This window comes from Impatiens glandulifera, chromosome 5, assembly GCF_907164915.1.
Source record: "Impatiens glandulifera chromosome 5, dImpGla2.1, whole genome shotgun sequence".
Taxonomy (NCBI): Eukaryota; Viridiplantae; Streptophyta; class Magnoliopsida; order Ericales; family Balsaminaceae; genus Impatiens; species Impatiens glandulifera.
The window spans coordinates 44,320,652-44,346,760 of record NC_061866.1 but is presented as its reverse complement, the minus strand read 5'-3'; the positions used below and the strand labels follow the sequence as shown (position 1 = coordinate 44,346,760).

General features: G+C 32.6%; 4 protein-coding genes across 4 annotated transcripts; 2 read left to right on the top strand and 2 right to left on the bottom strand.

The window, feature by feature from the left end:
- Window positions 1-3,022: 3,022 nt before the first annotated feature.
- LOC124939461 lies at window positions 3,023-7,562 on the top strand. The gene is made up of 3 exons (XM_047479932.1): window positions 3,023-3,090; window positions 3,174-3,302; window positions 7,224-7,562. Exons 1-3 carry the CDS (start codon window positions 3,028-3,030, stop codon window positions 7,560-7,562), a joined length of 531 nt encoding a protein of 176 aa, XP_047335888.1. The 5' UTR covers window positions 3,023-3,027.
- A 1,980-nt stretch (window positions 7,563-9,542) lies between these two features.
- Window positions 9,543-11,625, bottom strand: LOC124938509 (probable acylpyruvase FAHD1, mitochondrial). Its single transcript, XM_047478952.1, has 7 exons — window positions 11,460-11,625; window positions 11,197-11,362; window positions 10,773-10,825; window positions 10,632-10,694; window positions 10,509-10,559; window positions 10,299-10,416; window positions 9,543-9,890 (listed from the first exon to the last, which is right to left on the bottom strand). Exons 1-7 carry the CDS (start codon window positions 11,571-11,573, stop codon window positions 9,775-9,777), a joined length of 681 nt encoding a protein of 226 aa, XP_047334908.1. The 5' UTR covers window positions 11,574-11,625; the 3' UTR covers window positions 9,543-9,774.
- A 407-nt stretch (window positions 11,626-12,032) lies between these two features.
- LOC124940115 (lipoamide acyltransferase component of branched-chain alpha-keto acid dehydrogenase complex, mitochondrial-like) lies at window positions 12,033-14,536 on the bottom strand. Its single transcript, XM_047480600.1, has 8 exons — window positions 14,319-14,536; window positions 14,040-14,168; window positions 13,791-13,916; window positions 13,340-13,665; window positions 13,017-13,264; window positions 12,679-12,767; window positions 12,258-12,485; window positions 12,033-12,154 (listed from the first exon to the last, which is right to left on the bottom strand). The coding sequence occupies exons 1-8, from the start codon at window positions 14,523-14,525 to the stop codon at window positions 12,041-12,043; spliced, it is 1,467 nt and encodes a 488-aa protein (XP_047336556.1). The 5' UTR covers window positions 14,526-14,536; the 3' UTR covers window positions 12,033-12,040.
- Window positions 14,537-21,358: 6,822 nt separating this feature from the next.
- LOC124939460 (protein DETOXIFICATION 55) lies at window positions 21,359-23,294 on the top strand. The gene is made up of 2 exons (XM_047479930.1): window positions 21,359-21,722; window positions 21,816-23,294. The coding sequence occupies exons 1-2, from the start codon at window positions 21,681-21,683 to the stop codon at window positions 23,292-23,294; spliced, it is 1,521 nt and encodes a 506-aa protein (XP_047335886.1). The 5' UTR covers window positions 21,359-21,680.
- The last annotated feature ends 2,815 nt before the right edge of the window (window positions 23,295-26,109 follow it).

Genomic DNA, 26,109 nt, shown 5'->3' with positions numbered 1-26,109 from the left:
ATCTAGAAGTTGGTAAAATTCAAAAAATATATTTAGTTGTGGGCTTAAAAAAATAATTATGTTTGAAATGGGCTTAAAAACAAATTAAGCGACTTAAAAAGAATAAAGGAAAAATTGTGAAAAAGACGGGCGGATAAATATGGGTTTTCGTCTTCTTTCTTTTTTATATTTTTAAAAAATAGATATATTTAATTAAATTTAAAATAAAATAATAAATTAGGGATCATATACCAATATAATTTTTTCAGCCCTAGAAGATATATATGTGATCACATATTTAAAACAATATTTACTTATATCTCACTATTATAATTCAAGCACTCCTAATTTAAAATGAGTACTATAAACGAGAATAAGTAGGTAGATTAAGAATATAATTCAATACAAGAGTGAATTTATACAAAAATAAGGAAATTAAAATGTTAGAATAGGTAAAAAAATTAAATACACTTAATAGTTAGAATATGAAAATCAAGAGACTCAAGTGTGTTACTCTTTAATTGTACAGTCTTTATACATTCCCTTAAACAAAATGGGGGAGCACATACCGTGAGTTATTACGTAATAAAGCAAAATCGGTTTGACGCAAATTATTTGGTGAGGATGTCGGCAATTTGATCATTAGTAGATATGTATCGGGTGAAAGAGATTTCTGAGTACACGTTCGCGAACGAAGTGAAAATCAATCTCTATACGTTTCGTACGAGCATGAAAAATTGGATTAGCCGACAGAAATGCAGCATCAATGTTGTCACGCCATAGAGTGGGAGATTGAAATGGGAGACGCAAAGTTCATGTAACAAGGATTGGAGCCAGATGAGTTCGGTACTACTGGCATGAGTTAGAACACGATACTCAAATTCGGTACTAGATAGTGGTTGAATTGGGTGCCTTCTTGTTGATGAAATCCCTTTGCAACTAAACGAGCCTTGTGCTCTATCAAAGACCATTATTTAATGACTTTTGAATCACATTTGATGACTTAAACAGAGCGCCGTGGAACTTGGAAGAAGACCAAATCTAAAGTGCCATTATTTAAGGATAACGTATTCCCATTGACAAAAAGGAGACACTTTCAATGTGGAAGGATCACTCAAAATATTCCAACTCACACATGATTCTGTGTTGGTCCAACCATAAAAATACTTTGTCTTTCTAATTATATGTTGAAGATTAATTAATCATAATTTGTTCGTTACCTTCATAATAGACTAATATTCCTTATGTGGTTGGGAACAAGATTTGATTATGACGGAGACAAATCTCATTTTCTTATGATTAATATAATCTCATATTATCTCGAGTAAAAATTAGAGTTGAATTATAAAAGTGGGTTATAAATAAATATTATATATATATTTGTTTTAAATCCGTGATCACATGTATATCTTCTAAATATTTGATTGAATCTATGTTAGGGTTGACATAGATATTATAAAACCCATAATCTTTTATTTATTTATTTAATTTCAAATTTTAAAAGAAGATTAAAACTCACCTTCATCTATTCGTTTTATTCATATTTTTCTCTTTAAAAAATTTTAAGTACATCTCAAATTTGTTTCAAATCTATTCTTAAAATCTAATTCCTGAATCATTATGGACAAAATCTATGCAATCAATAATAATACTAAAATAATAATATAATAATAGAAATGTGCACAAACTTCAAAACAGTTACTATTTTGAGTTCAACTAAACGTGGAGCATGTTCAATGGAAGAAGGAATTAATAAATTATTTATAAAATTAGGACTACCCGATGCTCACGGGCATCCCATAGTCAATAGGGTATCCCTAAACAATTGCGAGAGCATTTAGGAAACAGATCATGCCCAAAACCTTGAGCCAAACAAAAAGGAAACAAACCCTCTTATTTAATTATCACCCCCTTTTGAGAAATACATATATAAACCATAGATCATTTTATTAGTTTTTTTATAAGCTTCTAATTAAACATTTTTATTTTTATTTATGCCATCAATATTTAAAACCCTTGATGATAGAGGAATTTAAAAAGGGTTTTAAAACTTAGGGAGCATAATTAAATCAAAATTTAAAAGAGAAACTTCAATACCATAATTATTTTAAAAATGATTAAACATGTTTATTAATTCATTTAATCCCAAAAAAAACATAATTACTTTGAATTAACAGTTTAAAATAATAGAAATGATTAGGTGAGGGAATGACTTAGCATAATTATTCGCTGAAAAAATCAAATAATTTCTATCTTTCTAAAATAATAGAAATGATTAGGTGATATCAAATCATTCCTTCACCAAATTTCCTCTCTCTATCACCCTCTTAAAATAAATAATTGAAAAATAATTTAATCTTCTAAAGTTTTTTAATGCTATAAAAATAAAATAATTTAACAGTTTATTTATAAATAGTCCAAAATGAAGACTCAAGTTTATTATAAACATTTTTCTATTCTAATATATTATTTGCTCTTAACAATGGACGCGATTGGCTTGGCTCGTAAAGGAAATTTTCTTTTTTGTATTTTTCCTTTTAAGTTGAATATTTGTTACGTGATGATATTGAAAACAATAATTAAAAATAAATTGAAATAGTACTCCATTTTGATCTTATCCAATTTCATGAAATTTATAGTATAGATTCTTGAATCCAAATTTAAAAGGTAAAAGAATAAAAATAACATAATATAAATAATTAATAACTATATATTGATAGCAATTGTTTTAATTAGAAAATTAGTAAATATTTTATTTGAAGAAACAGTTCATTAGATTATTTCAAGATTTATATTATTAAATAATTAATTAATTAAATTATTTTTCATTACATCATATATATATATAATATATATATATATATATATATTATATATATATATATATATATATATATATATATATATATATATATATAATATTTGTTTCTTTCAGTTATAACTTCCATTCTCTTTAGACGAACTAACTGCCTCTATCTCTCTCTCTTTCAGCTTTGCTCAGTTGTCGCCGTCCGGCGCCGGTGAAAAGAAGCAGAGAACCGGCAAGAAATGCCGGAAGAGTCTCATCACTTCAGTGACTATGGATTCGATCCACAGATCGATTACTTTCAGGTTAGATTTATCCTCCACAATTAATTAAACTTTGCGTCCGTTCAGGCGATCGATTTCTAAACGAAAAACTTAACATTGAAAAGGTATTGGAGGAAGCTAGAAAGCACAGGCGAGATAATAATGATAATAATAATAGTATGGCGGCGAGATCTATCGATTCTCTCCATTTCAAGTTGCAAAAGCCTATCTCCAATTTCAAAGATGACGATTCTGTTGGGGAAAACCCTGACAGAACCACAAAAGAAGAAAACAAAAGAATGAACACTAACAGAATTTGATAACGGAGTTCGGCCAAAATGTTGCCTACGTCTCCGAGCACTAAGGCTATCAATTAATAAGGAAGAAGAGATACAAATTTGGGTGCAATAAACCAAAGAGGGGAGAGTTTCTTTTATACACTAAGAAACTTCCCCAACTCCCATCATCTTCCGATGTGGGATTTATGCTAATTGTGAATATAGTTTCTTTTATATACTAAGAAACTCCTTTCACACCCATCATCTTCCGATGTGGGATTCTAATTGTGCCAAAAACAACAAATCTCCACCTTGGCACAATATCCAAATACTACTCTTCAATATTAAAAAATAAACCTTCAGTGCTTCCAATTGGCGCTCTTCAGCGCCGACTCAAACGCGGAACATGTGTACCAAATCTAAACAATTAGATTTGGTTTTTTTCCATGTCTTTCATCTCGAACTCTTTACCCAATTGAGCCTTCAATTTGTCAACTTCATATTGGCTCTTTGATGCTATCAACATATCATCAACGTACAAGAGTATATAGATGTAAGACTCATCTTGCAATTTGCGCAAATACACACATAAACTGAATCTGCTTCTTGTGTACTTGTGCTCCATCATAAACTTGTCAAGTCGCTTGTACCATTGTCTCGACGATTGCTTCAACCTGTACAATGATCTGTTCAACTTGCAAACCCAATTTTCTTTATCAGCAACTTTGAATCCATCTGGTTGATAAATGTAGATTTCCTCGTTCAAATGACCGTGTATGTCTGCGGTCTTCACATCTGGTTGAGCTAGCTCCAAATTCATCTGCGCTACCAAGGCCAACAAAATTCTAATGGAAGAGTGTTTAACAACAGGAGAAAGTACCTCATTATAATCACCTCCTTCCTTCTGAGCGTAGTTTTTAGCTACCAATTTTGCCTTGTAACGAACATCAATTTTTTCGGAAAATCTCTCTTTCTTAGCAAAGATCCATTTACCACCAATAGTCTTCTTCCCTTTTCGTAAATGCGTCAACTTGCATGTCTTATTCTTCTGAATAGATTGCATCTCATCTTCCATAACACCTCTCCTTTTTCTATTTTCAGTACTTCGACTGACATCTGAAAAAGTGGATGGAACATCATCTACGACTAGAAGTGCATAGGCCGCCATGTCAACAAACCGACCTGATTTTTGAATAACTCGTCTTGGCCTATTCACAGCAATTGATTCACTTTGTTCTGAAGGTTCTTGGGTCAGAACCTCTTCCTCATTTAACTCTTCGTCTGTCGTCGGAGAGTCACTTCTAATTGGGCTTATCTTTATCTGTTCAAACTCCACATGTTGCGGAGTACAATCAATCTTGTCTGGTGTTACCTTATTCAACATTGAATAATCATCAAAAGTAACATCTCTTCTGATAATGGTTTTCTTTGCATCCAAACACCAGAGGCGATATTCTTTAACTCCCGTATTAAATCCCATAAAAAGAGCCTTCTTTCCTCGTGGATCCAACTTTGATTCAACTACATGATAATATGCAGTAGAACCAAAAATATGCAAAGAATCATAATCAGTTGCAGGTTTTCCAGACCATACCTCTAATGGAGTCTTGCCACCAAGTGCAGATGATGGTAGGCGATTTACCAAATGTTGAGCGTATGACACAGCTTCTGCCCAAAATTTCCTGTCTAACCCAGCATTAGACAACATACATCGAACTTTCTCCACCAATGTCATGTTCATACGTTCCGATACTCCATTCTGTTGTGGTGTTTTTCTAACTGTGAAGTGTCGAACAATGCCACACTCTTGGCATAACTTCTGGAATGGATCATTCTTGTATTCTCCACCGTTATCAGTCCGGAGAACTTTGATCTTTCTTCCTGTCTCGTCTTCAACTTGAGTTTTCCATTTAAGAAAAATCTCAAACACTTCACCTTTGTTCTTCATAGTAAACACCCAAACTCTTCTGGAAAAATCATCAATAAAAGTAACAAAATAATGTCTACCTCCAAGAGAAGGAGTCTTGGCAGGTCCCCAGACATCTGAGTGCACATAGTCCAAAATACCCTTGGTATTATGCATAGCAGTGCCAAATTTTACTTGTCTTTGTTTTCCCAGAATACAATATTCACAAAAATCTAACTTACAAACTTTTGTACCTTTCAACAATCCTTGCTTGACAAGAGTTTGTATAGATTTCTCACCAGCGTGCCCCAATCGCATATGCCATAGCTTTGTTGCCTCTAACTCTTTACTGCTCCCGGAAGTTGATACACATGATGTCCCATTTACTGTACTACCTTGATAATAATACAAATTATTACTCTTCCTGATAGCTTTCAACATCACTAGCGCTCCAGATATTACCTTAAGAACTCCATTTTCCAATTTCACATGCAGGCCTTTCGACTCCAAGGCCCCCAAAGAAATGAGATTCTTTTTCATATTCGGTATGTACCGAACATCTCTAATAATTCTGGTGGATCTGTCATCATTCCTCAACTTGATTGAACCTATCCCCTTTATTTTACATGTATTAGCATCTCCCATGTAAACAACTCCACCATCTAGCTCCTTAAAGTCAAAGAACCATTTTCGAACTGGTGTCATATGATAAGTGCAGGCTGAGTCCAATATCCACGCATCAGGATGTGATATTGTGTGTGACATCGATAAAGAGTATTCTAAATCTGCATCACCTTTGTTTTCTGCAACATTCGCATCTTTAGAATCTTTCTCTTTCTTCTTCAACTTTGGGCAGTTAATCTTCCAATGTCCTTTCTTACGACAGAAAGCACATTCATCTTTGGCAACTCTACTTTCAGATCTTCTTCCTTTCCCTTTTGATTTGCTCTGCTGACGGCCCCTGACCATCAATGCTTCATCTGCTGTATCTACTTTGCTTTTCCTTTTATCCTGCTTTCTCAATTCATGACTATATAAAGCAGAACTTACAGCATCAAGAGAAACATTTCCCTTCCCATGAAGTAACGTTGTTTCTAAGTGTTCAAATTCATCAGGAAGGGACGATAGCAACATCAAAGCCAAATCTTCATCCTCAAACCTAACGTCAAGGTTTAACAAATCCGCTACTAACTGATTAAACTTAGTTATATGCTCATTCATCGTAGTACCTGATTGGTATTCAAACCGGAACAGTCGCTTCTTCATAAGGAGCTTATTCTGACCACTCTTCTTCAGAAACTTGTCCTCCAATGCTTGCCACAGTTTCTGTGCAGAAGTTTCATTCTTCACAGCAAACTTCTGCTCTCTGGACAGGCACGACCGAATTGTTCCGCACGCCAATCGATTCATGATACTCCACTCTTTTTCTTCTATACCATCTGGCTTTCCGACCTCAATAGCAACATCTAGACCCTGCTGAAAAAGACAATCTAGAACCTCACCTTGCCACATGCCGAAATGCCCAGTTCCATCAAAGATCTCCACCGCAAACTTCAAATTCGACATCGGTGTCCTCGTCCAGGATGACGAAAGAGTTGACGCCCCTTTTGAAGACTCCACCATGCCAAGGACGAACCTTCGGCTCTGATACCACTTGTTGGGGAAAACCCTGACAGAACCACAAAAGAAGAAAACAAAAGAATGAACACTAACAGAATTTGATAACGGAGTTCGGCCAAAATGTTGCCTACGTCTCCGAGCACTAAGGCTATCAATTAATAAGGAAGAAGAGATACAAATTTGGGTGCAATAAACCAAAGAGGGGAGAGTTTCTTTTATACACTAAGAAACTTCCCCAACTCCCATCATCTTCCGATGTGGGATTTATGCTAATTGTGAATATAGTTTCTTTTATATACTAAGAAACTCCTTTCACACCCATCATCTTCCGATGTGGGATTCTAATTGTGCCAAAAACAACAGATTCGAAGAAACAAAACAAGGTAAAATGGTGGAGGAACGCGATTCTGTTCTTGCGGAGGCGTTTGATCCAAGGAAGCCGTCGGCTTCCGTACGATGATCGAATAGAGGAAAACCGGTATTTAGGATCGAAATCCGGTCCGGTATATTTGACGGAGAGTCGTAGCGGTTCAAACAGTCCATACCGGAGTAGTAGAGGTCCGGCGTCGGGGCCGTTGAATACGCCGGCGAGGATTGGTGTGGACGTTGAGATACCATACATCAGCCTTAGGGATCTTAATATGGATAATGAATTGTACAAAGGTACTAATAATAATAATTCAGCCATGCCTATTTACTTGGTCACATGAAACAATTGAATTTTTCTGGCATTTGTACTTTCTTCTTCGATTTGGATATTTTTTCTTTTGAGAAATGATATTTGCAGTTATAATAATAGATAGAGAAGGACCAATTAAGAAGGAAAGTGACTCAGGAAATAAATACTCTCGTCTTTATTCATTTGTACCATGTGAGAGTCTATCATATACACAAAATATCATATTTATTTATATAATCTTCTTTGCCAAAAAAATCAATTTGTATTGAAAGATTTAATTATTTGAGTTTGAAAATTAAAATCATCATTTGTCTTAATCATGTTGAAAATATTAATGAATAACTAAGAATTGGTTAAAATTAAGAGAAATCATTACAAGAGTAACATCAATTAACATATGATCACCCTACTCGTTGGATGGTGAAGTACACATCCATGAATCCGATTTTAATTTTTTACTCAACCCGAACACGACGGGTATCTCTATTTGTATTCTCTCTCCGATTTGTCGGGTACTCGATCCCCGACGTGTACCTCATTACTCGATAAAAATATGAATTTATATTTATTTTTTTAAATATTAAAATCACAAATACAATATTACTTACTTGCATCATATAACAACACTTGAAGTTCAACAAAAATTGCGAAAAAATTAAATTAATGTTAAACTTAAAAACAAAACAATTTTTTTTTTTTTAAAATGAATGTTAAACTTAAAAAAAAAAAAAAAAAAAGTGAAGAAGTGGGTAAAGAGATAAAATATTTTATTATAAAATAAATGAAAAAATAAGAGTCATGGAAAGAGAAATTAAAATGATGATAGTGTGTAGATATAAATAAATAATATATTTATTGTAAATTTATAATGATAAGAAATTTTAAAATACATTTTAAATTTTAATAAATATATATATATATATATATTTATATATTTCAAATTTGGATTTTACACCCTTTACATCCCTTACACTAGTCATCGAACATTTACACTAGTCCTCGAATCTGATTGGGTAATCATACTTGATCGAATAATTATTTTCACTCCCCATTTCCGATCTCATACCACGAGTATAGGGTATCCATTACCATCTTGCTAACCCATCAAGGTCAATGGGGGCAATGATTGAAAATTGGTCTAAACAAAAAGATAAAATCTTAGGAGATGTCTCCGTTTTTTTTTAAATCATTTCATTCATAATTTATTTATTTATTTATTTAATAAGAACCAAGAAATATTTGGTATAAAATTAAAATCTTTGATGGATTATGTGACTCTTTTCACCTGGCTTGGTGGGGGTAAAGTATATATATTTTAATATATAATAAATTAAGTAATTTGATAATTAATATATTTTTTACATAATCAATGTATAATAAAAAATATATAAGAATTTTTATGCAAAACCACATCAACTTAGACATAAAAATAAAAGGAAAGTTTTAATAAAATAATAAAAAGTTTCTTTAAATTATTCAAAATCAAACAAGCTCTTCAACTACCCATTATAAAATAACCTATTTTCTTTTATTAAAATTTAATTTTAAATATAAAAAGATATTTCTATCATAAAAAATCTTCAAATATTTTTTTATCAAACAAAAATTTTCCAGAAAGAAAACTCTAAAATTCCCCGTTACTGACTTGTGCATTAGACAAACAGAATGGTGTAATAATAGATTTTCTATTTATATTTTTCAAACAGAAACTCAAATTCCGGATATTCATTCAATTTCTCCATTAAAGAAGACATACTCTATAGCCTATAATACTAAACAAATCTCATCATAAAATTGGCAAAAAAATCAGATGATTAATAACCAAGTTAGTTCAAATAGAAAGAGGTAGGTTCGATTTCCAATAAAAACGCCCTAAGTTGAAATTAGAAGTTATTATGATAGGGATCGTGCTAAATTCATAGATAATAAAAACAAGATTAAGGAGGACTATTCAGAATGAAAGATTTATTAGAGTAACGCAAAACATGCATATCCTTAAACGGATTCCACATTGAATATCCAGTAAACGATTCAAACTAACAACAATAACACGAATTCCATGTCTGTTCCAACTTCGAAACATCTAAAATGATAAAATTTGCTTGGTGTTGATGCAAGTCAGGATGCAAGTCAATCTGCCAATGCTAATATTAATCCAAGTGAGTAACTTTAGATATATATATTTACCTCCCTAGAAGCAGAAGCAGAAGAAGGAAATAGGCATTGGAAGATTGTTTGCTTGCTTAAGAAAACCCGGGTCTTTTCCTTTTCCCAACCTCAAAGTTTACATCCAAGAGGCCGGTAATGCCAGCAGTTACTTTCTGACCCGCTTTCACTGGACCAACACCTTGAGGAGTACCTACAAACAAAATGTAAGTATAGTCAAATAACTGAACTAACCTACCTGCAATCAACTTTAGTTTGCACTAAAATTGGTTGAGTTTCAAAATTTGTGCAAATATGAACCAACTTGAAACTATTAAAGAATGTAGTATTTATTCATGTTTGATTAATAGTTTACAAAACTCGTTGAATGTATAGGGTCTGGGCGAATTGGCATTTAGCCAAATAACTGAACCAAATCGAGATCAGTCCAAACAGGAGTATTAGATAATTAGTGGGTATGACTTTAAATTATCTTTGATTAGGATTATGATTAGGTTTTAGTTCAATAAATAGGATTATAATCATTTGATGACATTAATCAATCAATCAAATCTTTTAACAAGTATTTTCCATGTTTCTCAACAATAAGCATATAATATACCTGTTAGTATAACGTCTCCTTCAAGTAAGGTCATGATAGAACTTATGTGACTTATCAGGTATGGGATTTTGAATATCATATCACTAGTTGAACCCTTCTGCCGAATTTCTCCATCAACCTGAGAGTGAGTGGTAAGAAACCAATCAACATGATGACTTCAATCATAAAAAAGGGATCAATATGAACAAGAAATTGCATTTAATATTGAACCTTTAACCACAGTTCCAAGTCATGAGGATCTGGAACCATCGATAAGGATAGCTGCAAAAAAAATATACTGATGATGAACCCATCCACATTAACAAGAATTGAAATAGCAGTTTCGGGTCTTACAATAGAACTGATTGGTGTGAAAGTATCTTGACCCTTGGCTATAGTCCATGGAAGGCCTGCAGACTAATAGACAACATAAAGATCATAAGTAATAAAATGGGAGGAGAAATATAAACTGAAAATCATTAGCTCTGAGTGAACCTTTGCTTTTGACTGAATTTCTCTGGCAGTCATGTCAAGTGCAAGCGCATAACCTGCAGAATAGAAACACACAGCAATGTTCGAGTATCATAAAGGGAAATGATAATCATGAGTAATGGTAACTGCATTTGCTGAGGACAACTCAACAGTGTAGGACCATACAATCATTTATGATAAAGTAAACTTATGATGATGAACTTCCATTAACTGCATTGAAGGAGGACAACGGAACATGTAAAAGGCAAGGCAAAGCAAATGAACACAATAATAATAATCAATTGTGAAGAAGTGAACTAACTACATATAACCTAATATATCAAACAAGTTCCGATGCGAATTCTTCAGATTACAGACTATAAGATTATATAGTCTTTGTTTGATTTGTTTTCAATTTGCGATCATAATTAACAATTAAGAAAGAAACCTCCAACATAATCCATGGCTGTGGCCTCGGAGACATCGCGAGCTTTACGAGAGATAACTACAGCAAGTTCTACTTCATGATCCAGAGACTCCAATGGATTTGGAATCTCTATCGTTCCTCCGTCCTGCAAGTAAGATGATGTCGGTTTCATGAACAAGACCGGCTCCTGCCATACGACATCCAAACGAATAGTTAAAATTTAGATGTTGAATCAATAACCTATATCAGAGGATAGTTAGATCTAGAGGAAGAAGATAGAGAACCTTGGGAACGGCGTTGCCAAGCTCCTTGGCGTGAGCAGCGTAGTTCCGACCAACTGCGACGATCTTCGTTCCTACCGATATGAGCTTCTGATAGGCTGACGCCGGCGTCGCCATTTTTCAACTTCTCAGACTAATCGATCGACTAATCTATCTATCTAATGAAACAAGTTTATTTTCACTCTAAAAAATAATTTATATTGGATGATATAAAGTTGTTTATATTTAATTGTATCATCTTTATTAATCAAATCAATTATTTCATCAATTTAATAACAAATTATTATAACTTTATTTTAAAAATTAAATAAAAATAATAATATTTTAATCATCTAAGTTATATAATTAAAAAAAAAATGTTCTATATATATTCACATTAGTAGTATTAATATTTTATTTACTTATAAATTTATATAACTTTAACAACAACAAAAAAAAACACTTCTATAAATGAGAAATAAGTTATTTGAATATTTATTTTATTAAAATGTAAATTTTGTATTAAGTTTAGAATTAGACAATAATGGATAGGAATATAGGATAACATGCCTATTAATTTAAAACATTATATAATTACATTAAATTTATTTCATGTTGAGTAGTAACAATTGTGGTTTTTCAATCAATAGTTTCCACTCATTGCAAAACCTTGCAACAGTTGCTCCATCCAAAACTCTATGATCCGCACCTATATTTATCTGATACAACATAAACAAAATTTTACAAAAAATAGTTTATTTTTCTGTTATTTCAATTCAAGAAATTGATTAAGAAACCGAAAAATTCAAAATTCCTCCTTACAGTCATGACAGTTGCAGGGTATAGGTTACCATCTACGTCAAAATGAGGAACTTTCTTTGCTCTACCAATGGCAATTATAGAAACTTCCGGAACATTCACAAGCGGAGAACCGAATTTCCCACCAATAGCTCCGATATTGCTTAAAGTAATCGTCCCACCAGAAATATCGTCGTGGCTAAGTTTGTTACTGCCTGCCAATCTTTGTAACCTCGATAGTTCCTTTGTGATCTGTTCAAAAGTAAACTAAATATAAGTTTTATTATTGAGAATTGGTTATTATTACAAAGTAGAGATGGTCTATTTATAGGTAGAATACAATACTCTATTCAAACCTATATCATATTAAACGAGAAATTATATATTTGAACAATACATTTCACAGCCTAATCAACACAAAGATCAAAGGGTAAGAAGAGTTGACCTCCAAGATCGAGAGAGACTGAACCCTTTTGATGTTTGGTACGACTAGACCATGTTCAGTGGCCATCGCAACTCCAACATTATGAGATCCTACAGAAAGAAAGAAAATAAAACCTTAAAAATTAGGGTGTTGAACAGGTAAGTTGATTTGAGAAAAAGTGAAACTAATGTGGGGAGGTACTTACAAGAATATTTGGTCGTAATTTGATTATTTTCAAGGATTATAGTTGTTTTTTGTGTGACAGTACTATAGTATTAAGTGATTTTAAATCAAAAGTTATCAAAAAAAACATTTATTTTGCAATCAAATATAGTCTATAGTAATAAGTGATGACAAACCTTTCAATGTAACAGCTTGCATAGTCTCGTCAAAGCAGCTGTTGAGCGACGGAAATTTGTTCAAAGCCATGGATAGTGACTTTATCAACACAGGAAGAAGTGTATACTTCACCTCAGGATCAGAATTCTCATTTTGGAAAGACGTTTTCAATTCCAGAAGTGCGTCACAGATTATATCTTCTACGTAATGAAAATGCGGAATGGTTGCAGCCAAGCTCATCGATTTAGCCATAGCACGATGATATCCCCTGGACATACATACACACACACAAAGAAGTTAAACACTCTTAAAATGTCAAATTTCAAGATCCAAAAAAATTTACCTGAGAGGAAATGTTTTATCCTGGAAATCATGATGAAGGTGCTTATTCTCTACAACAGAGGAATCCATGGCTTCTCTAATAGTTTCTTCTTGACTATCGACGTATTTGACAATATCTTCCTTTAGTATTCTTCCATCGGTACCAGTCCCATTGATATCATCTACGTTTACTCCATATTGCTTGGCGAGGTTCCTAACTGCAGGAGTTGAGAGAACTCCAACATTTTTTTTACCAATTAAATCATCAGGTTTGGACTCTACTACCTTCCCCAAAGGCGAATTTCCAACTGGTTCTTCAACAATCATCTTAAGAAGGGTTTCCCCAACCTGATTTATTTGAGAATAAGATGCAAAAATCAGAATTTTTTTACAATCATATTATCAAATGAAAGTGTGAAGTAACAAAGTTTTATTGGGATCGAGATTAAATTCAAGAATAAATTGATGGGTACCTTCACTATGCCCCCTGGGAGATGAAGAATTTGCGACACCTTTCCCTTGTAACGGCTAGTTATTTCCATTGTGGCTTTGTCACTTTGGACTTCACAAAGTGGTTGGAACTCATCAACATCATCCCCCTATCATATCACACTCATAATCAAATATGAAATAATCAAAAGAAGCAATGAACCAAAGATGTTTAGTTTTGATCTCATTTAAATTATGAGGTAAATATATTAGGTTGAAGCAAATTTACCAACCTCTTGAACAAACCACTTGAGAAGTTCACATTCAGCAATACCTTCACCTGTTTGTGCCAAAGGAACATCAACAACTATCTCACCACCAAGTTGATCATGATCCAACAAAGAATGAGTTGAAAATGTTTCCTGTGCATTTCAGAGGCATCAATTGAATGATCAAAATATGCACTATTATTTCCAAGTTTCAACCCACGGAATGTAATGAAATTTTTAAAGCCAAGAAGACATGTTCATACGGCACAACAATTTTAAAGTTTTTAAAAAAGAGATGCTCACGTAAATACAACTTTTAAACAACGGGTAAAGAAGCATTGTTGGTTGTTTAAAGATGCAACCATGAGGAGAAACCCCAAGAAATTCAGAGCTCCGGCAACCGGGGGACAGTGAAAGCTTAAGAGCTTGGGCGGCGGAGTAGGAGCATGAAATCCACCGCCGCCCGGAGCCGATAAGCAGCAATTTTTGCAAAATCTGGCGGTTAATCATTGATGGGCGACGTTGATAATCACGTTTTGTATTTTCAGGCACTCAACATTAGATTGTGATATCAAGATTTGAGGTGCTATTTAGTAGTGGTAATAGTGTGTACATATATGTCATTACTCAAAATGGAATTATCATTTGATAAGAACACCAGCTCGGAAATACATGGCAACCTTGGGATAATAGTAAACAAATTAACAAGTAATAATTTACACAATTAACATATATGGAATTAACAATTAAGAGACGTTTCTTCTTAAAATTCAGTTAATCAATTTAATTAACTTGTCATTGAACTTAAAATTTAACTAATTTTTATAACTCTTAATGGTGGCCCCTTCAACTTAAGTTACTGTTGAGAACCGAAATGGTGACACTTACTAATATAGATTGAAATTAAATTTGACAATTAAAAAACTTTTTTTACTTAATCTTCACTTAAATTATAATATTCTTAATAAAATTATATGTATGATCTCATTTATCTTAAATAGAAAACTATACTATTTTATTAAATCAATATTATTGTTAAAAAAATTTGGGATAATTGTACATGCATATGAATCTACAATCTCATAAATTAAATTATAACTTTACCGAATAAAATAAATTCATTACAACTATAAATTTAAATTTCAAATTTAAATATAATAAAATATCTTATTTTAAAAAGTGTCACTTATAAATTATATAAGTATATATTTGTTATTATAAATGTAACTTGTATAACTTTAAATAGAGGTATAGCTTAAGGATCAATCAATCAAGGAAATAGAATGAAATTGATGTATTTCAATTATGGGACTTCTTCATGATTTTCTAATCTAAGAGCTTAGGTCATTCGATTTCTTATCTATTTCTTATCTCATATATATCCTAAACCCTTCAAATCTTACCAAAAATAAACAAATCCTTATGTTTTACATAACTCAAAAGTTATGTATGAATTAAAACAAGGAATTCCTTAAAACAATATATTTAATTTAATTTTTAAGATTTATATTTGAATTATATAGAAGTATTAATTAAATTCTATTACTATAATTATTTATAATTGTATGTCAATGTTATACATTTCAACAAGAAAAACTAATAATTAGATATAAATAATGATTATAGAGAAGTTAAAAATTATATAATGATCTGAAATTTCAAGGCAAGCTGGGCCGGGCCAAAACATTTCAATTACAACACTGTTCAGCCCAACATCAGAGGCCACGTGGCTACCACAGCCCAATATGAACCGTTTCACACCTCCACTAATCCTCAAGTCGAGACAAAAACAGATGAGGAAAGGGGGGCAAATCGTAATTTTAGTCAATTATTTATTATGCATGATAAATAAATAATCCAATGGTTTAACTATGGATGTTTGATCTAAAAATGAAAATTTCTTCGTAGGATCTTTTCTTAGGCTTTGTTCTCTTTAAATTATTTGGAAAACTTAAATAAAATCAATTTTCCAATCAATCATTTCTCAACAATCACATCACTCATTTCATTAACCAAAATACTAAAAAACTCTCTATTTTAAATTATTATTTTTTATTTTATTTATATATTATATATCAATACTCTTTATGTCATTTTACCAAAAATAATCATCAATTTCTCAAAATCATCATCAATCATTATTATTTTCTCCCTCTAGATTTTTTAAAAAACTTCAATCCGAACAAGCCCTTAGTTAAACTTGGGTCTTATTTGATATATAACAATACTCTCTAATCAATCATTAACTAAAATATTAAAATAACATTATTTTAAACTATACATTTATACTCCTAATATCTTTTTAAAATAACTAGTTTTCAATAATCTATATCAATTAAGATTATTTAGAAATAATCACTGATCAAACAAGGCCTTGAAGAAAAAAAAGCATAGCAGGTTTTACAAATTCCTATGTCAATGGACAATGATCATCCATCCATGTTCAATAATGAATGAGTGTGGGGATTAGTGTTTCTTTGGTCCTTTGCACTAGCCACTAGCTAGCTAGCTACATGTTCTCCACTAAGTTTATTAGGTTACAATTGAGAAGGAGGTGAGAGAGCAAGCAAACATGTATAGGATAAAATGTGGTCTGTCAAACCACATGTTAGTGTTATTTGAAAAGTTCAAGCTTCATTCACATAATACATATTCTTCCACCTTGAATTAGGTATTCTCCTATCCTTAAAAAACTCTCTATGTTTTACCTAAATGTTCAACCATTTGTCCATCTATGACCTACTTTACTTTCATCATGGGCTTTCTTTCACCATGCCCCATCATCAATCTCTAAACTAAGAATAAAAGAAGAAGCTCAGCAGTGTCAGGGGACCCATACTGTAAAGCTTACTTCTTGTACCAAAGAATAGCACTTTATGCAAAAGAAGTCGGTAATACCAAAAAAGACACAATTAAAAAAATGAGGGTTAGGTTGAATTTGACAAAGATTGGTGGTGGTGGTTCACAAAATAAAGGACATGTACCTTATTCTCTGCTGAACAATGGAATGGATGGATGAGCAAATACAATTGAAATGTTCTTCTGCATTCAAGTAGGAGATACTATTTTAGGTTGATTCCTAATTAGTCAAGAACGATCACAAGATGAATAATACAAGTTGTATTATACAACACATACATGCAGCAGCAACAATTGTATGTATGTAAAGAAAGAATCAGCATCATATTTAACAAAATTTTAGAAAGAAAATATTCACCACTTTTCTTTGAAAAATGACCTCCTAACACTAACCCATCTATTTTTTTTTTTCATTATCCATATTGTATATCACATATCATCTTAAATCTTATGTGAATTCAATAATGAGAGAGATGGTTAGAGATATTTGTTTTTGTTCTTGCTTTTATCTCTATTTTCTTTTCTTTTTTTTGAATGTTAGGAAGCTAGCACAAACTCAACCTCCCACAGTACCCCCACTTCAACTTAAGGCAAGACTCCTGTCACTTAAGCTACCCTAATTGATTTTCATTGTTCTTTCTAAATACAATGACCTAAAAGAGATATGGTTAGAGAAAATGATATTGGATTTGAGAATGAAAAAGGTTATAGAAATTCAAGTAATAATATCAGAAGTATGTCACTTGACATTGTGCTAATAACACATTATAATTGTTTCTCCGCTTGATAACCAAATTGTGGAGATACTAACATGATGATCATAGCATAAGTAAGCACAATCTGTGTACATAAATAATAAAGAAGATGAATTAGTGCTATACATAAGAAGAATGTCAAACACTTTTGTACTATATCCTTTTCTATTATATCTTTACAACCATCAACTAGAAACTTCTTATGCTATATTGGTTAATATTTTAAGCAACAAGTAGACATGAAAAAAAAATAGAACTATATGGGAGTGCAATAAACAATGATATCTTTTGTTATGCCGACTAACCTTTTGATGCAATTTGAGGGGTTTATTTTAGATCTTTTTAGGTTGTGATAATGAACTTTTTTTTTGCTGTAGTAATAATGAGATTCACTGTCAAGTCAAAGGTGTTTCTGTTGGAATAGCCCATCCTCCCTTTTTTTATCTCAGAAAGAGAAATATTGATGGTTGGTGTATATATATATATATATATATATATATATATATTAATCCCCTCTCAATTTGACTAATTTCCACATTTTTAAGTTTCAATACAATTGAGCCATTTTGTATGAATATTTTTAGCTGGAAAATCTTCATTTGGGATCAATCCCAAAACAAAGAAAAAAGAAATAATCAGTTCTTTATCAAATAAAACAGTGTTATCATACAACCACATTTTTTTTATCAAACTTCATCAAGTATTGTATCGTTGTCACACAACAAACTTAAGTAGGGAGGAGGAAATAAATATATTGATTATTTTTCCAAGATATATCCCTATGCCCAACACTTGGAACAATATATAGAATCAAAGGCATGTTTGGAAAATCTCAAGAAGATTGTAGGGGATGATGAGACAGCTATGCTTTCCCCTTAACAACCATAACAAGGGTACCCATTAATGGGGTATTGCATATAAATTAAGGCATGATCATAACCCCACTATAACACAATTAGGTCTATAAGAAAAAAAGTTTGAATATAACAAATATATATTGCTTCATTGGGAAATAAACGCACATGCTTGGTTTGGAGAAAGCGTAACAAGAAGATTGGTTGGGTTGCAAGTTTTATCGATTGATCAATATCACAAATGGTTAAGAAAATGAACCCATGATAGGAAAGGAGTGTGCAAGAACATTGGGTACATATTTTCATGGAGAAATTTCAGATATCATCTGTATATTGCACATGAGTAGAACATCATGAATATATTCATGATTTTTTTATCATCCACAGATAGACTAAACAAATACAAATGGTGCAGTTCTTTATGTTTCTTTTGGCAGTGGGATGGCCAAACAATTAATTTATGATATAGTCTGAGGAAACAAATTAAAATAATGAAAGGCTATATATAATATAAAACTCACCCTACTTTATACTGAAAGCAGGCTGATTTCAATCACGAGCAGAGTAAATAGACTGGGAAAATATAAATAAAAGAATGCTCAAAACAATTATGATGTGTCACTTGTTTCTTGAAACCAATTGATAATCCAATGGAGTTAAAGTCCATGTCAGGTTGACCTGATCATATGAACTCCAACAAAAAGGCTGGGATACTAGCTTAGAACTCAAGCACATCACTATGAAAAAATGAAGGACATATTTAGACTTGCCACGTGGTTCAAACAATTAAGGGGCGTACCCTCCCCAAACCTACCTGGCTATAAAAGACAAGATGGCCTAATTCTAATAAATGAAAGATTGTACTAATAATGTAATATAATGGCAACATGTAAAAATGCATGGGTTGTCACAAATTGTTTCTTTGGGTAATTATTGAATTCTCTAAGTACCACTTAATTAATACTATTATAGTAGAAATGGAAAAAGATCAGAATCTAGCCTGCCTACGATGGATTATTTATTATAATGAGATAGTGACAACTTTAAAAAATGGAAATTTTCATATTTTTAAAAGAATCAAACCATTTTATTAACCATATTTTGTGAATATCTATCTCAAAATTGTGAAATATGGAGAGAGAGAGAGAGAGACCGAAGAAGCTCTAGACAAACGGATGGCCCGCTCGCGTGTACTGTAGAGAGTTGAGCCTGTTTCTAAGAGTGGGGACAACTAGGGGCTTTCCTCTCTTCTCTCTTCTCTCTCTCTAGCAACCTACAAAACCCACTACAGAGAGTTGAAACCTGCCTCATGTTTCAATTTTGCCCTGTCCTGCATTACATACTCATCATGTCTGGGATGGACAGCTCATCCTCCGTGGAGGTTTATTTAGTGTATACAGCAACACCCTTTTTGATCAAGGGTATAAATAACATTACAACAAAGAATATCAAGACGGGTTAATACTACACACTATGTATTTAATTTCTTCTTCCATTTTCAGTTAGAAGGACAAGATGTGGACTAAAGCAGTCCTGGCTAAATATGGAGCAATTAAGTGTTGTTGGTTCACTAGAGAGGTTAATCAAATAATCTTAATTGTATGATCTTCAAGATGGAAACTAATTTCTTGGAGGGAAATGGGGTAGCAACAGATTTTCCTCAGTTATTTGAAGCAACTATGGAGATGAGGGCAAAACATAAACTGATTAGCTTAATTTAGGATGTCCAATTTCGGGTAACCTTATGAAATGGAACTCAAAAGATATATTTTGTATCATGGATTGCTATGTTATGCTGAAAGACACGAAAATGAGATTTGGTAAGTTATCTGTTTGGATGTAGTACTATTATTCATAGTGGTATCATCACCCACGACTTACTTAGATGTTGCATTTGTGACTAGCCTAGGTGTTACTTCATTGCACCTTCGTGAAGGTTATATGAGATCTTTGGGTAAAGCCAATGTCAACTGTTGGACTCTAGGAGCAATGGGTGGACTAGGGGAAAGTGGTCACTCTTAAATTCTTAATAATGATTGATTTACCTATTATTATCTCGTAGATCACATTGAAGGAGAGGAATAGAAGATCATTTGATAATAAGAAAAGACTGGTTAGCAGATTAATTGAAAATCACTTTCCTCACCTCTATTGACAAAGGATTGGCTAATCAATCGGTTTGGAACATCCAACATCTTCTTGACAAGCTTAGACAATGATGGTCTCTCTCACGACTCTTTTTGCATTTTGGCCTGTTGGTTTTTGTCAGACTTTTGTATTCTTTTGATGTTTATTGCATGTTCTTCTCCTCTATAACATTGTCGTCTTCTTTTAAAAAAAAATCTTCAACTCAATGAATTCATGACTAAAGTCTGACTTGTGCTTATTTTGATTATATTCCTACCATGGACTGTTATCTTGCAATTTTGCGTTTACTATTGTCTTAATGAAAGTTTCATTTTCAAAATAAAATAAAACCATTCTCTTCCTCAATAAAGAAATAATATAACCTCCTCCTACAATTTAATTTAGTAACTATCTGGTCTAGACTACTAAGCATAACTACTAAATAATGATGTATAGGAGATATTTAGTTAAAATTAAAGGGTGCAAACTAAAACAATTCTATTATAAATACAAAAAGCTTGTAATTTGGGGGCTTACCATCTTGATTTACCATGTTAGATTTCTATTAAAAACATCCGGATTGAAAGAAGGGTCATGTCATGGCGGGTTATTAAACTATCACCCGGGAAATTAGTCAAGGTCCATTGCCTGGTCATAAAAAGAGTTTTTAGAAAAGCCAGCAGCCAAACAAACCTTAATATAAAGAATTCATCAAAATAGACAAATGAATAGAAATTGATACCAGGATATAATAGGATATGCAGTAAAAAAAATTAAATAATTATTTTTCATTGATTCACCGCAAACAGGCATGTAATGCATGGGCAAATGCAGTAAAAACTTCCGATCAAGAATAATATAAAGTAGCATCAGACACAAGATATAATAACATAGTACTACTGTGGGGTCTGGAACCGAAATCATAGCTCTCATAACACCCCTATAAAATCCTCCCAAATGTGATCCAAGTGTTGGCAGCACATCTCACTCACTCTCTCTAGCAGTTGGAAACAGGGCCGAAACAATATTTCCAATCATCACATAGAAGCAAAAAAGCAAGTAAAAAAGAGATGCTGGCCAAGAAAACACAAGAACGGCCAACAAAGGAAGAGGTACTGGCTAAAAAAAAACTTGTGAAAGATCTCTCTATCTGTTGCCTCTAAGGCTCTAACTAACTTTTATTTTTCTTTATGATTATTTGTCAGGTCCTGAAAGAGTTGAAAAGAACAGCAGACATTGTATATCCTATACTAGCCATGGGTCTAGTTTCCTATATCAAAAATATGATATTAGTTGCGTGCATGGGAAGACTGGGGAGCCTGGAGCTAGCAGGTGGTGCACTAGCAATCGGCTTTACAAACATAACTGGCTACTCAGTTCTTTCAGGTTTAGCCATGGGAATTGAGCCACTCTGTAGCCAAGCTTTTGGATCTAGAAACCTGGACCTACTCTCACTCACAATTCGAAGAACCATTCTCCTTTTGCTTATAGTTTCATTACCAATCGGGTTGGTATGGTTTAATCTTGACCTAATTCTCACGTTCTTCCTGCATCAGAACCAGGAAATAACACATATTGCAAGCCTCTATTGTCGATTCTCCCTTCCAGACCTTATTTCTAACAGCTTTCTCCACCCAATACGTATCTACTTAAGAAGTAAAGGGAAGACTTGGCCTTTAATGTGGACCACTACAATTGCAACACTTTTCCACCTTCCTATCACTGCTTTCTTAGCTTTCACCCTTTCACTTGGTGTCCGAGGCATCGCTATATCCAATCTCATCTCCAACTTCATTACCTTGTTCTTACTTATATCCTACATCATCATCTACAACCACACTGATCAAAATCATGATCTTCCATTGTGTCAGCCACTGATAAAGACAAACAATAACCGAACTTCGAGTTTTTTGGCAGGTGAGGAGTGGGGAAAGTTAATTCAACTCGCCATGACGAGTTGTCTAGCTGTCTGCCTTGAGTGGTGGTGGTACGAGCTGATCATGACCCTTGTAGCTGGTTACCTAGAGAATCCGCAAATAGCATTAGCGACGTCAGCCATCATTATACAAACCACCTCCATAATGTACACACTGCCTTCTGCACTTAGTACGGCGGTTTCTACTAGGGTGGGGCATGAATTAGGAGCAGGCAGGCCAGAAAAGGCCAGCTTGGCCACAGAGGTGGCGATTGGGATGGCCCTTGTGACATCAACTTTTGGATTCGTGCTGACTACCTTGGGGAGACAAGTATGGGGGAGAGTCTTCACTGAGGATAGTGAAGTGTTAGAGTTAACTGTCTCTGTTCTACCTATTATTGGATTATGTGAGCTGGCAAATTGCCCACAAACCACATGCGGTGGGGTTTTGAGAGGAACAGCAAGGGCTAGTGTTGGAGCAGCTATAAATTTCTATTCGTTTTATTTGGTGGGTGCACCTGTTGCTATTTTCTTAGCTTTTTATTGGAAACTTGGTTTTTTGGGACTCTCTTATGGGCTTCTGGCAGCACAAGTGGCATGTGTAATCTCAATCTTCATTGTCATATACAGAATGGAGTGGGACAGGGAATCACTTAAGGCCAAGTACCTGGTGGGTACTAATAATACTACTGCACTTTCATATGAAGAGCAGACAGTATTGATATGTGAAGAAGGGCCTATGTTTCTCCAAGAAAAACCCAACACGTGAGAAAGAAATATAATCCACGTTTTTTTTAACGACAAGAGCAAAATGAGAAACACGTGAACCTCGTAGATTTTTATCAGATGCTCATAAATTCTTCAGCAACTTATTGATATCATTAATAGACTTGTAAGTGACAATTAAGACTCACCAATTAGTTATTGAACATGAAGAAGAGTTTTATCATCCAGCTCACATTAACATATGGAAGGCAAATAAAAGACATGTAACAGAAAACATAAATTGCATCAGTCAATCCCTAAAATATATAGAATTCACTGCAAAATATAAGAAGAATTGCTTATAAAACTTAGCATCTTCTTCTAAAATAAAATAACACTTAAAGTTGATAATGCTAACCTACAACCCTTTGCAATCCTAATTAACCACATTTGATTATCGGTGTGGCAATGTGAGGACTCTATTTGCAACTTAGACCATAACCATAAGACAATATAAAGCAGGATTTAACTCTAGAGTTTTTATATTTATATTTGTGAATCGCAACACCTCTTCAGTTAACTTTAATATGAACTCCATTCGTTTTCAACTCTTCATCGATTTAAAGTCCTAGAGCTAACTGATCCTTATCGGCTCTGTATTAATCAGTATCCTTCAGAAAGCATGTAATGAAGCAGGAAGCTCAATCACACAGTACTCCAAATAAACAAATTAGTTGGAAATAAGTAATCGTGAAGATAATGGAGTGATTGTGAATCTCAACATGCTAGATAGAAAAGGTAAACGAAAGCTAACCTGCGGTACATTTATGCTCCAACTTCCCGCGCTCCGACATCGCATATGCAATTGGACGTCTTCATTGATTTTATTCTGTAGGGAGAAAGAAATATGATGAGAGGAATGTATGTTTGACATCAGGAAGATGCGTAATCCAGATGAAAGGAATCCATCAGAAAGAATGAATGCATGTGGTCGACGAACCCATGATCAAGTAGAGAGAGAAAAGGGCGGTTACATTGAATGACGAGAGTTTTGAGAGCTTGCTTAATGGCGGGTTTTTGCATTTCATTTTTTGGGCCGGAATAAGTGGCCCACATCTAATGGATTCATTGCTCCACAATACATTAGTGAGATTTAATGTTAACCATATGTTCATAATATTTTCTTTACATTTAATAGATTTGTTATTCTCAATAGTACGGCTGTAAGTGGTCTCCAACAAAACGAAGGAAGCCAATGCCAAATTGAAAACCATAATTTCTTTAGTGCTTTCAGCGCCAAACTCGAAGAAATCTTTCAAACATCCGTCTTCAAAATGGGAATAAAGATGGTCTGTAAAGCACATATAACGCACTGCCGGGTTACTCATGTAGTGGATCCTTGATTAATCAAAAATTCGATTATATCTGAACTGCTCATTTTAAAATTTCTTATAATTATTTTCATAAAAATTTGTGCACTGAACCCACAAATGATTTCAATTCACCAAACCAAGGTTCATCTCGTGTAGTGATGATAGATTCGTACAAGAATATTGAGTGAACGGTTGATTTATCAGACTCGACCCTTTCCTTTCATCTCTTCTAGAGCAAGATGGGGAAGAATGGGAGAAAAATTCATTTATCATAATGAATTTAGAAATAATGATTCCTCAAACATTTGGCTCTTTTGCAGAATATAGCTCACATCCAAACATTTGATTGGAAAGAATTAGTTAAAATTAAGAGTTTACGTAAAATTAAAATTGTTTATAGTTGTAAACTAGTAAATTTAGAATTTATATATTATTATTTATATTTATAATTAATATTTTATACTTAATTATGTTCAAGTATAAAATTAATTAAAATAATAATAAGTAAATTAAATTATAAAATTAAATTATATTTATAAAATTAATTATATTAATTTTTTATTTGAATAAATAAAATATTTTATTTTATAAATATAAATATTTTATTTTTTTTATGTGATATCGTATAGAATCGTAAAATCGAAATTATTTATAAACTTATAAAATTTTATTATCGTAAATTTATAATCGTAATAGTTTAACTATATAAGAGTTTATTTAAAATCAAACTCGTTAGTCTTCTTTAAAATCGTAAAATCTTGTGATTTTAAGAATTATTCGAAATTTTGATAGCCTTAATTTTTTTAATTTTTTTTATGTAGTTAAGTTTTTTTTTATTTATTTTTTAACTCGTCATTTTTATTTAAAATACTAGCACCTTATTTAAGAGGTTGTTCGGATGGGGTTTTATAAAAATTTAGAGGGAGAAAAAAATAATAATTTGTGATGATTTTGAGAATGTGATGATTATTTTTGGTAAAAAGAAGGGTATTAATATATATAAATAAAATAAAAAATAAAAATTTAAAATATATGGTTTTTTAGTATTTTGGTTAATGATTTGAGTGATGTGATGGATAAAAGGAGATGAAATGATGTTTGTCTAACCTTGTTCTCTTTGGATTTTTTAAAAAAATCCATCCAAAATTAATTTTTCAATCAATCACTTCTCAACAATCACATCACTCATTTCATTAACCAAAATACTAAAATACCCTCTGTTTTAAATTATTATTTTTTATTTTATTCATATATATCAATACTTTTTAAGTTATTTTATCAAAAAATAATCATCTCTTCAAAATTATCATCAATCATTACTTTTTTCTCTCTCTAAATTTTTTCAAAACCCTCCAATTTGAACAAGGCCTAAGTTAATGTTAAGAGTGACCTATTATCTTTTAGATTGAATTTTAATTGTCTTACATGCTGTAGTGTTATGTTATCTTCTAAGATTAAATTGTTTTTTTTTATATAAATTTGTAACAGTTGCTATCTTCACAATTA

Coding starts and splice junctions, on each gene's coding strand:
- LOC124940115 (XM_047480600.1), bottom strand. CDS start 14,525: ATGATTAACCGCCAGATTTTGCAAAAATTGCTGCTTATCGGCTCCGGG. Junction 13,265..13,339: donor GATAAAACATTTCCTCTCAG/GTAAATTTTTTT, acceptor ATGTATGTCCAG/GGGATATCATCGTGCTATGG. Junction 12,155..12,257: donor ACCCTGCAACTGTCATGACT/GTAAGGAGGAAT, acceptor ATGTTGTATCAG/ATAAATATAGGTGCGGATCA.
- LOC124939461 (XM_047479932.1), top strand. CDS start 3,028: ATGCCGGAAGAGTCTCATCACTTCAGTGACTATGGATTCGATCCACAG. Junction 3,091..3,173: donor CACAGATCGATTACTTTCAG/GTTAGATTTATC, acceptor AACATTGAAAAG/GTATTGGAGGAAGCTAGAAA. Junction 3,303..7,223: donor ATTTCAAAGATGACGATTCT/GTTGGGGAAAAC, acceptor ACAGATTCGAAG/AAACAAAACAAGGTAAAATG.
- LOC124938509 (XM_047478952.1), bottom strand. CDS start 11,573: ATGGCGACGCCGGCGTCAGCCTATCAGAAGCTCATATCGGTAGGAACG. Junction 11,363..11,459: donor TTGGCAACGCCGTTCCCAAG/GTTCTCTATCTT, acceptor GTCGTATGGCAG/GAGCCGGTCTTGTTCATGAA. Junction 10,826..11,196: donor AGCCATGGATTATGTTGGAG/GTTTCTTTCTTA, acceptor TCTATTCTGCAG/GTTATGCGCTTGCACTTGAC.
- LOC124939460 (XM_047479930.1), top strand. CDS start 21,681: ATGCTGGCCAAGAAAACACAAGAACGGCCAACAAAGGAAGAG. Junction 21,723..21,815: donor AACGGCCAACAAAGGAAGAG/GTACTGGCTAAA, acceptor ATTATTTGTCAG/GTCCTGAAAGAGTTGAAAAG.